General features: G+C 41.7%; 2 protein-coding genes and 1 long non-coding RNA gene across 5 annotated transcripts; 2 read left to right on the forward strand and 1 right to left on the reverse strand.

Annotated features, from left to right (window-relative positions):
* Nucleotides 1-4489: 4489 nt before the first annotated feature.
* Nucleotides 4490-7884, forward strand: LOC116714888 (uncharacterized). Its single transcript, XM_032555685.1, has 3 exons — nucleotides 4490-4592; nucleotides 4929-6196; nucleotides 6730-7884. The coding sequence occupies exons 1-3, from the start codon at nucleotides 4490-4492 to the stop codon at nucleotides 7882-7884; spliced, it is 2526 nt and encodes an 841-aa protein (XP_032411576.1).
* A 533-nt stretch (nucleotides 7885-8417) lies between these two features.
* On the forward strand, nucleotides 8418-11390 carry LOC116714234 (uncharacterized). The gene is made up of 2 exons (XR_004338028.1): nucleotides 8418-8518; nucleotides 9616-11390. It is a non-coding gene; the product is annotated as an uncharacterized LOC116714234 (long non-coding RNA).
* cryba1l1 (crystallin, beta A1, like 1) lies at nucleotides 11112-13291 on the reverse strand. 3 transcript variants are annotated; one of them, XM_032554647.1, is made up of 6 exons: nucleotides 13205-13291; nucleotides 12896-12978; nucleotides 12650-12768; nucleotides 12063-12204; nucleotides 11836-11978; nucleotides 11581-11728 (listed from the first exon to the last, which is right to left on the reverse strand). In XM_032554647.1, exons 2-6 carry the CDS (start codon nucleotides 12968-12970, stop codon nucleotides 11581-11583), a joined length of 627 nt encoding a protein of 208 aa, XP_032410538.1. In that variant the 5' UTR covers nucleotides 12971-12978; nucleotides 13205-13291. The 3 variants fall into 3 exon arrangements, with proteins under 3 accessions (XP_032410539.1, XP_032410538.1, XP_032410540.1); XM_032554649.1 differs by having other exon boundaries at nucleotides 12896-12975; nucleotides 13205-13275; XM_032554648.1 differs by lacking the exon at nucleotides 13205-13291 and having other exon boundaries at nucleotides 11112-11728; nucleotides 12896-12970.
* Nucleotides 13292-14312: the final 1021 nt, after the last annotated feature.

Genomic DNA, 14312 nt, shown 5'->3' on the forward strand with positions numbered 1-14312 from the left:
TCAAATTCACCTGAGGAGTCTTTGGATAACACTCCTGCCCCAGACTCCTCCCGTCACACAACCCACACTGGCCACCAGAATGGGCTCAGCAGCCTCAGCTATGGAGTCGGTGTTGCCTGGCACCACTTGAGACCCTTCCTCCCCTTCTTCCTCATCAGCTTCATGGTTGTGGCCCTCGTCTATCTGATGCAGGCTATCATCTATGGAGGGCCCTTCAAAGACCCGCTCTTCTTTGTCAAGTTTTATGAGCGATGGCCACGACCAACTCCTCCGCAAGAGCCTCCGTCCCCTACAAAGGTTTTCACCGCGGTCCCCTCCCCGTCCTTTGTCCAAGTCCTTAACGGTGTGCTCAGACTCAACGATACATCGTAAACTGGAGAAGATGCTTCTTTCCGGTTCGACGTAACCGAAGAATGTTCCAAATACTGACTGGAGGGATAAGACCAAAATCTGATCTTGTTGTTTGTGTAAAGTTTTATATTGTGTCACTTCTGTGGAAAATATGAAATGGGAGAATAATGGTTTGGGCCTCCGTTGATGCGTCTGGGTACAGTCACCAAGAAATTAAATCCGATTTCTAAAATTAAAACAATGTCAGCGAGTTAATTAAAGGTGTTGATCTAGTAGAAATGACTTCTGGGTAAGGATCTGTAGGTTGATAAGAGGAAATGACTAATATTCTCCCAATCAACAATTACTGTCAGAGCTGAGCAAGAGTTTTCCAAGAATAAACTATTACATCATATGGGGGTGTTTTCTTCAGATACTCAATGATCAAGCATAATTATTGCTAACTGTGTCTCTTTCCTGATGATGAGATTGTTTTATGCCAAAAGAGGTGGAAAATATGAGTTTTATAAAAAAAAATAAACATGTTTAATCAAATATACTGCCAAGTCAGTTACTTAACTGAGCCAGTTGTTTTTTGTTTTGTTTTATAGAGATTGTTCGCTTCTATCAGCTCTAGCATTTTATTATCACAGTAACATCTATTAACTACTAGAAATATAACACCCTAAAATATACATTTTTAAAAATGTATGCCAGTGTTTCAGTCTGAAAGATGTTAAAGCTCATTAGAAATTTGAGCTGGTTGCGCTCAGAAACATTTCAACACTTGTTGTTTTAGTACCAAAATGCCTGCGTTGTGTTACCATCTCCATGGCTCAGCACGCAAACAACCTACTCATAACTGTGAGGACTGCTGGGGGCTCACCGTCTTTTCTTATCTGCTTAGGAAAAGGCTCAATGGGCAGATGAACGAGTTGCATGCCTAAAAAACATACTGTACCTTTAGGAAGCAAGAGTCCTGTCTTTGTCGGAGCCATCGTTAACGCGTAAACAAGCAGTGGCCTGTTTATTCTTGTTTGTTTTAACACCTGTTCTGCTGCTTGCTGTCAAACACAGAGAGATTATGTGGTTTTTATATAATAACATGACTTAGGCTTTTTCTGGTACTATCATCAATAGTTTGTTATGACACCAAGGTTGAAACAAATGATTTCAGAAGAATGAAATTGAATCTCATAAATCTTGTTATCATGCTGTGTCTGGACTCGGCTTATAATTCTGCATTATGCTTTGTAACTAATGGAGGCTCATGGAGTCACCATTATGCCTTATGCATTTTTTAGGAGGAAACAGAGGAGAAAAAATGCACATGCTGCTCTTTGTTGCAAATTCCAGAAAATGTTTTTTGTTCCTTTGAAGACGTCTTCTGTTTTTATTTTTCTGTCTGATCCAAAATCAAGTGAAAAAGTAACTTCCCGCATAATGTGTTCACTGTTTCTGTTACTCTCAAACAGATGCCATCACACAATAACTAGAAATGTGTCTTTACATCTTTGTGGAGGAACTTGGGTCCACCTTTCTCCTGCAGAATTGCTTTAATTCATCAACAATGAAGGGTATCTCTACATTAAATGCCTTTTTATGGTTATGCTATAACATATCAATCAGATTTAGTGTGGTTATCATGATCTTGGTTATTTTGAGTTTAAGATCACAAACTAATAATTGGACATTTTCCTTCGACATGAAAGCGAAAGAGGAGTTCACCTTTTCATCAACCAGGTCCTGAAGCAGTAAAGCAGCCCCAGAACCTCCCACTGCTCCCACAGCCAGTATGTTCATCTTTTTTCTCATATGCTATTTTATTTTTACTCCAGATGAAATGGGACATTTTGAAAAAAGAAACCGGTTTCATAAAGTTTCACGACTGACATCAGTCCAGAAAGTATTTTCCTAAAGGTTTTTGTTATCATAAAGATATTTACTGGGTGATATGAGACAGATATTTGTGGGGTTTTTTGTTTGTTTGTTTTTTTTGGAGCCATTTTGGCCAAACACTTTTTTTATTGTTCAGTTTTGAATACTGGTGAAGGCTAGTGAAGCCTGCAGGGCGTTAGAAGTTTTTCTGGGTTATTTTGTGATAACTTCTGGAAACCACAGTTCTATATTTTCTCCTTCTTTGTATAATGTCACTGTCTGTGGTTCGATGGAGTCCAAAAGTCTTATAAATTACTTTGTAATCCAGACTAAATCATGTCAGTGACTTTGTTCTTCAACTGTTCTTGTTTTTCTGTATATTAGGATATATTTAGTTGCTTTTTGATTTTTTGCCCTACTTTGTGTTGTGAGAAAGATACCATTTAAGTGATGTCTTAATTTTATAGGTCTTGTCTGAACCGTTCCGAGGTGTAGTGAAATTCAAATTAACTTTATAAAGAATCTGGTTAATAAGTTTCTGATTTTACAAAGAGAGAGATTACATTTTCAAATAAAATCATTGGATATGTAGCTTTTTTCCTTATAGAAATGAAATCTTTTGAAAAATAACAGGGGAAATATAATAAATCTGTAATTCTTTTCAATTCTATTTCTAAATTTAATTCAAACCTTTTATTGTGCCATGAAAGTATTTATAATTTATAAGATCTACAAAAATATGATTTAAAGGAAAATAGTATTATTGTATTTAGATTTTTATTAGTTAGAATAGTTTAATTTCTAATTAATTAATTAATTAATTTAATCCTTAGTTTGAATTTCTAAGGTTTGGCCTTAAATATTTAATATTTGCATGTCTTTTTTCAGTGTTAACCCCTGTTTCTCTCTCTTTTCTTTAATTTTCTTCTGATAATTCTTTAACTTTAATTTCCTTTGTTTTAGGCACTACGTCCAAGAGGAATAATATTTGTTGTTGTTGTAATAAGAGTAAGAGTAATTTACAATCACACTAAGATTTAAAAAAAAAGGTGAATATAAAACACTTCCTTATTTTTGAGTAAAAGTAGACAACAAATGCAATCCTATTTTAATTGCAAATCAACAGAAATCTTAAAATCCAGTCAAAATTGGATTTCATCGCTTTGTTTTGATTTACAAAAGAAACTGGAAGTACGTACAGAAACCCTCTTGGCTTTATTTTCACTCTTTGGTTTCCTAACCATTTGAGTTCGGTTTTGGTCATTGTTTAGAGCCACTGTCGCCATCTGGTGGCGAAGCGGCAAACTGCTGCCTCGTTGCCCATCCCGCTTTGCTGGTGACCACCAAAATGACCCGTGGCTGGCCTCTACCTCTTTTATTCAGACGAAAATAAAAAAAGAGAAGAAAGATTGAATTCATGCGTTCGTGTTATGTATATGAAATATATTTTTTAAAATTTTTGGACTTCAGAAATCATTTTAGGGCCCTTTAAGACGGTAAGTACCGACAGTGTCGGACACCTGCGCGCGTTTTACTGTATAGCCATTTAGCTAGCATAGAGTTTGTTCTTAGAAATAAAACTCAGTAAAGTTATTAGACTGTATATTATGGTGTGTTTGAAGTGGTAACTAAGCAGCTGGACTGTCAGGACCGATTAAATATGCTTATTTTGGACAGTTTGTTTTTTTTTAGTTAGCCTGCAAAAAGTTTGCAATGCTAAACTCAGGTGTGCTTGATCCACGCGACTTGCCTTTGAGTCCGGACCCCATTATATATCTGCCTAAAAGTGATGAAATTAACTGATATAATTAAATAATAAAGCAAATTGAAGTTGAAGAGGAAAACTGAAGTCAAATTATTTTATGTTTAAATGTTTGCCTAAGACTGGTTTTCAGTCTCATAATTACCAGTGCGTTGAAATAAATAGGATAATTATGTTTATAATACTATTTTATACAAAATATAAAATACAATACACGTTAAGTGTGTTTTTTTTTTAATACAAAAACACACTTAACGTGAAAAATAAAGTTACCTACACGAGTGATTTCTGTTTTTATATAATACAGTATACAAAACATTTATTACTTTTATTGACTTTAAAAAAATTCTGTGATGAATTTATTTTAAGTGATTTTCAGGTGGATTTTTATGAAAATGAAAAGATTCAGATAATCGAGTCTTTCTGTTATGAATTAAAAAAAACATGCTTATGTTATCTTCTGGTCTGATTCACCTTTATTCTGCGCCTTTTGACTCCTGCTTTGAAGTGGATGGAGAAATGTGGTGCTACCAGAAACCGGGCTTCGAAGCCCTCCTCCTCGCTGAGCTACAGAGACAACAACAGTGCAGCCAGTTCTGTGACACTTTGCTCAAAGCTGGAGGTATAAACTCACTCAGAAATTAGTACAAATGCATTTTTGTTGATAATTTATACAAGGTTGCTACTGATAATTACATGTGGGTCAAATATTTGCATGCAATATGTGCAAATTTATATATTGCTTAGGTTTTTCATATAGGGGAGCAGAAATTATTGTAATATGTTGTAAATGGGTCTTTATTATTAATTTTCCAAGCTGTTTTTTGAAGTTTTCTTTGCACTGTTGCTGCTTTCTTGCTCAATGTGACTGAAGAACAAGATAAAATTTAAAGGAATTTCTTTATTTTTCTAATGCATATTGTTTAAACGGTTTTTATGTTAATCTTTTCACCATCAGGTGTTTCAGTCCCAGCACACAGTTGCATTCTGTCGGCCATCAGCCCTCACATCTCCTCCGCTCTGTCGTCCTCACCGGCGCCCCCTTCTGGACAGAGCCGTCTCCTGGAGTTCCAGGCACTGGGCGCCTGCACCCTGCTGCACATCATCCGGCTCCTTTACTCCGGAGAGATGGCTGGGGAGGGGGAGGACGAGAAGCAGGAGGCCATTTACGCTGCAGCCAAGCTCGGCATCAGCGACTTGGTGGAGGTGACGAAGAGCAGAGGAAGGTTTGGTGGAGGGACGGAGCAGTACACGGAGGTAGGGGTCCAAACGGAGCCACAGAGTACAGAGGAGCAGGAGGGGAGGCTGGTCAGATGGAGGAGAGAGGTGAGGGATGGGTCCACCTATCTGTGGAAAGACACGGAGGTGTCAGGTGGAGGAAGAGACATGTGGACTCAAACTGAGGAACAGCTTGTCAACTCATGTCCTCCTGTCCCCTCAGTGGTCCCCTATGAGACCATCGACATGAGCGTCTTCCAGAGTTTAGGACAGACAGATTCTCATCAGCTTGTCACGCTCATCTATCCACCTGAAGAAAACCAAACGCTGCAGTACACCTCTGCTCCACCAGGCTGTCTGCAGGAATCCACCACACCTGGAAGCACATCTGTCGCCAAAATGACGCCACAGTACGCGCCTCTTCCTGCTCCTCTTCCTGCTCCTCTTCCTGCTCCTCTTCCTCATTTCTCCACCCAGACGGCTCCCTGTGTGGCTGATTCTCAGAGCTGCTGGGCCGACCTTAACCCAGAGGAGTGGGAAGGAAAGAGTTTGGAGCAGTTTGAGGGAAACATCGTGGGATTCATCAACCACTTCCTGAACCCGGAGAAGAGGGAGAGCCCTCGCAGGGGGTGGGCAGGGAGGAGGCCAAGGGGTGCCCAGGCAGCCAACAGCGGACAGCAGAGGACCAGGAGACCCAGAAGGAGGGCTGGAGGGAGGGGGCGAGGCGCGTTCACTCAGAAAGTGGATGTGCAGGAGATTGGGGTGGGCAAACTGCAGAAACTGTTCCTGCACAGGTGGAGGGTGAGGACGCCCAGAGCAGGTCAGGGTGGGGGCGCTGTAGGTAGGAGGTTGCACCAAAAGACCAGGGAGGAGCTGGAGCCAGCCAAGAAGAAGCCAAGGAGACGTGGAAATGTGTTTGAGGAGGACCAGAGTCAGGAGGTGCAGCAAGGCGGAGGGGGAGCGAACACCCAGCGGGGGAGAAGAAAAACCACACAGCAGGTTGCCAAGGTGAGGGAATATAACCACTCAGAATTATGCACACTAGAAAAAAAAATCCTGATTTTTCTAAAATTAAATTTTCGAAAACAAAAGAAATTGATTCATCGATTAAATTTATCGCCCAGCCCTAATAGATATTCTGGAGCCAGAGCGAACAGTGTTTTATCAAACTGTCTTCACACTTCAGTGCCCGTTCTGTGAATCACTTGGACTGAAAACCAATCAGAGCGCTTCATTGCTTAGACATTTTTTTATGGGGAAACATTTTGTTAAGTTGAACTGAAGCTGATCTACAGTTAGAATGTCTCTTTCTTAAGTAAGTAAATAAACTTTATTTATATAGCACTTTTTACAGGTCAGAAACCACAAAATATATTAAATAAAACACAGCAAACCTAATAACACACATTCCTGTTTCAACAGATTACTCTTAAGATTAAATTTGCCTTTTTTTATAACATTTTTCTTCAGGGTGTATGTGGTTTAACAGAATATTTGGATTTTTTTGCGTCATAATTGGAGTTTTCTCTCTCTGATTCCAGGCCGGTCTTCCTATTGGCACGGATCAAATCTGCAGGAACCAGCCAACACTAGATTACCACTCTGATCCACCCAACAACCTCTACAGTGGGCCTAGTTTAATGTCTTCCAGTCCCTCCATTCGACCGATGTGTTCTCATGCTGCATCATATGTTTCCGCAGCACCATCCCATCTCTACAGCCCGCAGTTTGCTCCTCCAGCTCCTCCTCCTCCTCATGAGGACGAGCCTGAGCACATCGATCGTTTGTTGGAGGAGGTCTTTCAGGATCTGGACATCTTACCAAACAACAAAGCTCCTCTTTCACAGTGTCTTTCAACAGGCAGCGACCCTTCTGGCAACTCTGCTATCCAAAACAAACACCAGGCCCAGATTAGCAGCTCTGAGATGCCAGTGCTGCAGCAGCAATGTGAGGGGGAGCTGAATGACATTCTGGATAACTTAATCCAATCATTTGAGCAGCCTGATGAAAGCAATAACACCAGGAAGGAGAACGAGACGCTCATTGAGAGCTCTCCAGAAGCCAGACAACCAGTCGCTGTCCAGAGGAAACACGAAACAACCAAGATTCACGAAGAAACCCCTCACACACCTTCTCTACAGCGCATAGGCAATCACTGTAGATTGAGGGAGGAGCTGGAGCCGGCCAAGAAGGAGCCAAGGAGACATGGAAACATGTTTGAGGAGGACCAGAGTCAGGAGGCGCAGCAAGGCGGAGGGGGAGCGAACACCCAGCGGAAACCCCTCACACACCTTCTCTACAGCGAAGGTGTAGAGAAGGTGGTGTTCACTAATTGTTCAACACCTGGTGAACACCTGTACACCAGGTGTTCTCAAACACCTGGTGTACAGAGGGGTTATACCGGACTACCAGACACCCAGGACGTTTCCTCTAGAAACTCCAAATCCATCAAACAAGCAAGGAGGCCAAAGAGAAGGAGGGCAAACACGTATCTGTTCTCATTGGAGAAGAGAAAGGTGAAGAAGCTGGCACCGCCACTGGACTCAAAGGCCACATCGGGTCAGCATCAGCAGGAGAAGCAGCTGCAGCATACACCGGTGGTAAAACTGGCCAGAGACAACTTGCTGTCAGTCAGAGAGGCGCTGCAGGGAAACAACTGTGAGGAAAAGGTGACTAAACTATCTGCAGTCTGCTAATGTTTTTCGAAATTTTCAGTGTTTCTGAAGAGGACCAAGTAATTCAAATAGAGTAAAAATGGCAGCTAACTGAAGATGATAGTCTGTCTCACTAAAAAGCAGCTATAGGCAAAACTAGATCATCACTGTATACTGGAATACCATTTAATTTTATTTAAATAATTCACTTCAAACAGTAAAACTTATATAGATGTATGACACAGTGCTATATTTCAGATTTAATTCTGTTTATTCTGAGAATTATCACTAAAAGCTAATTTAAACCCAAAGCTCAATTTCTCCAAAATCTTAGAGTATTACATAAGAGTAAGAGATTCCTATTAAAAATTGTGAAAGATGACCTAATGTGTATTTTGCAGCAGCAAACAGGTCGACTGTTAAAGGGTGTTCAATGTGTAAGATGAACATATCGACACTCTACTATCACAACCTTTTAGGAATTCAATGAGTTGGACAAAGCTAAAACCTGACAACGGCTCTCGCAGAAAATGTGTCAACTCTTACTTTTGGTGTGCAATATTTCCTGCAGAGTCCACCACCATCAAAGAAAAAATCCCATTTTGGCCGTTTCAGAAGGCACTTTGTCACAAAGTTCTACCCAGTCAGGAGCAGATTTAGGGATCCACAAATCCAGGTGAGCGAGAACCTTTATGGTAAGACAAATTACCTTCTGGTATTCAGAGTTTCCCCCGGGAAACTTGCTAAGCCTGGTGCTCAGGGTGCTAAGGCAGTCCTCCAGCCACCCGCCATGTTTTTGAGTTAAAAATATTTAAAATTGACAGGAAATTTGAAACCATCACTTGATAATTATTGTCTTAAAAAAAGGCAATCATTAAAATAAACTAATAAATTAACAATGCTAAGCCTGGTGGGGGCACAAATAAAGCATGGTAGCCCGCCAGGCTTATAATACACTGAGGGAAAGCCTGGGTATTATTAGGTTGTGAAGAAGCACCACTGATTTGCAGTTACAGGTTTACTTGCAGACTTATTAATTTGGGGATAATTTTGATTTTGAGGGCTTTCAGTATACTCCTCAATATTTCCCTGATTTCCTCCCTGAAGGTTTTTCTTCTTGTCCCTTTGGGTCACTGGTGATCCAAGGTTTATGGTGGGGATGGGGTTGTCCACACAGAAGATTATATAGTTAGTCACACACTGAGTCATGGCATTGATGTCCTCTATGTGCACAGAGCAATCCAATCTGTATCCTCAAAACAACCTGCAGGCCTTCTTCAGCTTCCTGTGATCACTTTCTCACAGCTCTCTTCTTAACAGGTTGCCTCTGAACAAGGGGATTATATTCCACCTAGAGAAACATAAGACTGATCTAAGTTTCTGTTTTTGGAAACATATGAATCCTTGTCAGTGTAGCAGAAAGTGACACATGATTAAAATTATTAGATACCCCCACAAATGCATTGGGTGTTGGTGTCTGTAGCTTAACAACAACTGAATTGATGACTTCACATACATTGTCAACAACAGCTGAGGATAAAATATAAGCGGTTGCCAAGATAACATTGGTAAACTCTCTTGGAAAATAGTATGGGCAGAATCTTGCTGGTAAGGTTTCATTTCGGGGTTGTATAGACCAGACTTCACAGTAACATGACACCATCTGTTGACGAGCACTGCTAGTTCACCTGCTTTTAAGGATAAATGGAACCACTGCCAAACTACATGAAGCAAAATCTTTGAGAAAATTAACTTTGTGCCATTGTTTTTCAGAACCTTTTGCCTTTTCTGGAGGAGGATCCTGTACAGACAACAACACCACCAAAACGAAGGCATGGCAGGCCAAAGAAAAATGGAAATCTTCTTAGTTCATCTCATGTTGAGAGTACAACAACTTCAAAGAGCAACCCTGAGACGGAAACGTGTGAAACAGTCATTGTGGAGGATGATGTAGATGTGGTTGGAGGTACGGGGCCAGCCCCTGAACCTGTCACCATAACCTGGACAGACTCCTCAGAGGAAGAAATTGATGTTGAGATCTGATTCAAAGAAGTTAGTTATTTTCATAGGTTTACAGGTTTTCACAGCTAATTTGTGGCTGTTCAGTTTGTTTTAGCTGTCAACAAAACCGTTTGGAGGGTTTTAAAGCCAAAGGGTAAGAGGTATTTTATCTTAGTTGTAAATGTGTTCAGCAATCAGATTCAGATGTGTAAGATCAGGGATATTTTTAAAAGTTACAAAGCAGTGTTTGAAGAATGGAGTCTTCTGGTTTACAGCATTTTCATGTCGTAGCATGGCCTAGTCAAAGTCCAGGCATGCAGCCAGCTAAGTATCTGTAGCAACACTTGAAAATTGCTCTTCACAGATGTCCTTATTCTGATGAGACTGAAATTGATCTGTTTCATAAAGTAAAATTAGGAAAATGTTAAATGTTTCACAAAGTTTTGACTCAGGGGAATGTACAGTTTTTCCTTATATGGGCATCTGACTAGAATGACTTTAGAAAGTAATAGAAACCAACTTCTCTATCTGTGAGGTGCATCTGAATAAGTTTCCAAATTTCTAGATGGATATGCATTAAATTGGGAACTGGCGCCCCCTTGTGTTGATAGGTGCTGCCTGCTTTCAGCTGAAAATTGGTAAATAAGTCTTGTTTGTCTCACTCTTCCCATGTGGGATGAAACGTAAATAATTCTGTTGCATCTTCATTTCAATTAGTTTCTGAGCGCCATGTTTAGCAGCTCCAGTTGGGGGTGTGACGTTTTCATAAACTGGAACTGTTTCTGTCTCTGTAGTGGGGGAGTGAGGGGACGAACGGCTCACCCAGGGCAATGTTCATGCAAGAACCGCCGCTGTCATAGGCTGACTATATGCACAAAAACACTTTTTAAAATTTAGTTTCCAAAAACTTAACATTTTCCCTTCAAATCTTTTAAATGTCATGTCACATAAGCTAAAATCCAAATAAGAGATTGACATTTGTTTGATAATATGTTGGAAAATTGCTGAATAAATGCTTCTGTTTTAACCTGAAATGTTAAAACTTTTGATTATATCTTCTAAAGTTTGCTTTTTTTGGCCCATTTAGTTTAACCTTTTCATCCGATAGATTCTAAGTTTGCATTCATATCTTAGTTTTTTTCTCTTTTTGCATTGTTTTCAATGATTCGCCCACATTAAAGCCATCTGAAATAATTTATCCTTTGTTTAAATAATTGCCATGTCGTTTGAGCCTTAAGTGAAGAGGGAAGGAATAAAACAAAAACACGTGAAGTAAAATGACTTTATTAGTAATCAGCCTGTGGATCGGTTTCCTTCACACAAACAACACATCTGAGCTGCACCTCTGCTTCATTCAGCAGAGGGGATTATTCCCTGGGTCTCCAGGTTTCACACCTGTCTGATCGATTTCCTGTCCTCTCCGCTGAGGTCGGGTTAGAATACAGCTCAGGTGTGTGCCTGATGCGTGGAGGAGCCTTTAAACCAAATAAAAAGACACTGAGCATCATTAATGTCAGCATGTGTGTGAAGTGTGTAATTCCCTGTGCTTTAACAGTGCGATATTGTCTCTTATCACACTCTGGCAGCGGCTCTGGATCGTTGTGCGGTGTTGTCAGGTTGGGGCGGCTCAAGTCAAGAGGAAGAAGAGGAGCGAGGGGATGGGAAGAGAGGGAGAAAAGGGGGTTTTGGGTATGGGGGAGAGGAACTTCTTGGCCTCAATCTCAGCCCATTCTCCTCTCAGTGCTGAATGCGTCTAATGGACTGGATCTGAGGGGTCTGGCAGTGAGAGCCCCAGTTCCTCCAGTGCTGGTAGTCTCCACTATGTCTCTCACACTCCATGATGTACTGCTGACCCCTGTAGCCAGGGAACTGGTAGCACACGAAGCTGCATGGGGACATCAACAGGACAGAACAGGGTCAAAGAGAGTAACAGGACAACTTTGTGCTGAGACAATCTGTAGATCCTGAGGAACGTTTTGAGCTAGAACTTACGCGCCGCACTGCACGTGCATGGAGCCAACCTCAGGCATCATCCAGCCCATGGCCTGCAGAGAGGGATAGTCGTCGCAGAGCTCTGCGTTGCGGCCCATGAAGTTCTCCCTCTCGAAAATGATCATGCGGCTGCTCTGGTGGGACTGGACAAGAGCACAGAGACCGATCATGTCCTTCACGTTCTCAGTTAGTCGGTCGGCTGGACAAGGTGAGGACGATGTACTCACAGCGCAGTAGATGGGGCGGAAAGACATAAGACGCTCCACATGGTAGGAGATATTTCCACTGTACGCATCCCAGTGGGGGTACTCTCCCCTCTCCATTATGAACTGCTGACCCTGGAAGTCGTGGTGCTCGAAGCCCACCCAGCTTCACACAAAGACACAGAGACAGACCAGCTTATGAGAGGGCTCTCTGTTGCCTTGTTGGAAAGCAGAAGTTATTAAACTGATATCAATTGTGATTCACCCAGATTTTCCTAACTTGAAGGCTCTTTCTTTTCCATTACCAGCCCCTGCCACTCGCAATGATTTCAGTCATTAAGGTCTATGTTAGCTGTGGCCATAAACAGCAGTGAAGCTTCACCCAACTGGCCAAGTATGTTATAGATAAGCAGAGTTTGGATGCATTCTACCTGAAATATAAATACTGCATCCACACACTCCATTGCAGTTTGCAATTTGCAAATATTAAAGTTGCAATAACAGTTTTGATGCAATATATTGTACATAAAGATATTGTTTTGGCTAAATTCAACTTGTGCAGCTTGTTACTGTCACTCCAAAAAAATCGATTTAAGCCTTAAGAGACTTACGCTCCGCTCTCCACCCTGATGGAGCGGATGGTGTCCATTCCGCACTCCTGGATGTTGCAGCATTCAGAGGTGAACTCCAGGCACTTTCCTTGGAAATGCTCCTGCTCGAACACAGTCACCTGAGGAGACAGAGCAAGTTCTCTAACCTGGTTGGCTCTTCTTTACTCTGAGCACAAAATTAATAGGATCATAATAAAAGTGATCTCATATTTTTTTTCTGTTTGTGTACAGAGGACCAGAGATTACCTTGAAGAAAGGAGCCATGCCCATTCCTGAGTTGACCAAAGGCTGCATCATTGGGGACCTTGTAGTTTTGTACATCTTGACTCCTGATTGAGGACAGGGAAATAATGCAAAAATAATTAATATCTTACTTTTAGATTATCTCTTCCTTGAATAAATTATGGTGGTTTTCATTTGAGAATCTATATTGCGTCTATTGGTTGTTACTAAAAAGTGTCAATTGGAGGACGTCTGGGCTCTGGTTGCAGTAAAAGTGCTTCTGGGTTTGAGAGTGAGAGCGACCCTGAGCTGATAGAGCAGAGATTTCCTTACCTAGACTGGCACTTTATTGGAAGAGCTCGGGAGTGATACGCACCTACCGCCTGCCTCGCGTAGAGCTTTGAGAGAACCTGGCGCTTCAGTTTTATACCGACGGGTCGGCGGGAGGCGCGCTCACCGGGGCGCGCCCGCGTCTCTCTATGCGCTCCTGTTAAAATGTCCACATGGCACGGCAGAGCCGGCGAGGCGCGCACCCCGGCGACCCTCTGTGACCGCTGCACGCTGTTGTCCTGCCGCATCGACCAGCTCAGCAGATCCTATAGTTCCCCTGAGGCTGGAGAACAAAAGGCGCTCCGGTATGTTCGGACCCCGGTCAGCAGTCCAGCGCCCTGCCGGGCACAAAGGGCGGGGATCGGGGTGGAGAATGTCGGGGATTAAGGTGGCACACAGAACGACATCTGTGAAGGTCTGAGCTAATATATAGAAATGTTACAGAGAAGGTAAAAGTCATATTTTCTGATTCAGATTTTAAAGTCTGCGGGCGCTACCGCTCACGCGCATTAATTGGTGAAGGTGCACGTGCACAGGTGTCTGGTTTGGATATCTCATTGCGGTTTATTAGCACAGTGGTTCCCAAAGTTGGGGTCTGGATCCCACAGCTGGACGTAAAGCACAAGTTAGAAGTTAGAATGATTTGGTTTGGTCTCAAGTAAACAAAAACAAATAAAATATGTTTGCTAATAGAATCGTTTTATCATGATTGTTACAAGACAGAAAAGGAAATGGTTATTTTTTAATTTGATATTCATCTTTTCTTATTATGTGTCTGCACATTTTTGCATCCAATCTTTTTATTTTTGTTGCTGAAGCTTTGTTGTAAAAAGCACCAAGAGATCTAAATTTCTGGGCTACAGAAGAATGAATAAATTCATGGAATGAATTGTCATGTAATGATTAAAAATACTATAATGGGGGTGTTCTGTGGTGGTGCAGGGGTTAAGCACAACCCATGTATGGAGGCCTTAGTTCGTCGCGGCCGTCGCAGGTTCGATTCCCTGCCTGGCGACCCTTGCCGCATGTCCTTCCCCTTCTCTCATTACCAGCTTTCCTGTCAATTAACTATCAAATAAAGGCCACTAGAGCCAATAAACCTTTTAAAAAA

The sequence above is a fragment of the Xiphophorus hellerii genome, chromosome 23, assembly GCF_003331165.1.
Source record: "Xiphophorus hellerii strain 12219 chromosome 23, Xiphophorus_hellerii-4.1, whole genome shotgun sequence".
Classification (NCBI taxonomy): Eukaryota; Metazoa; Chordata; class Actinopteri; order Cyprinodontiformes; family Poeciliidae; genus Xiphophorus; species Xiphophorus hellerii.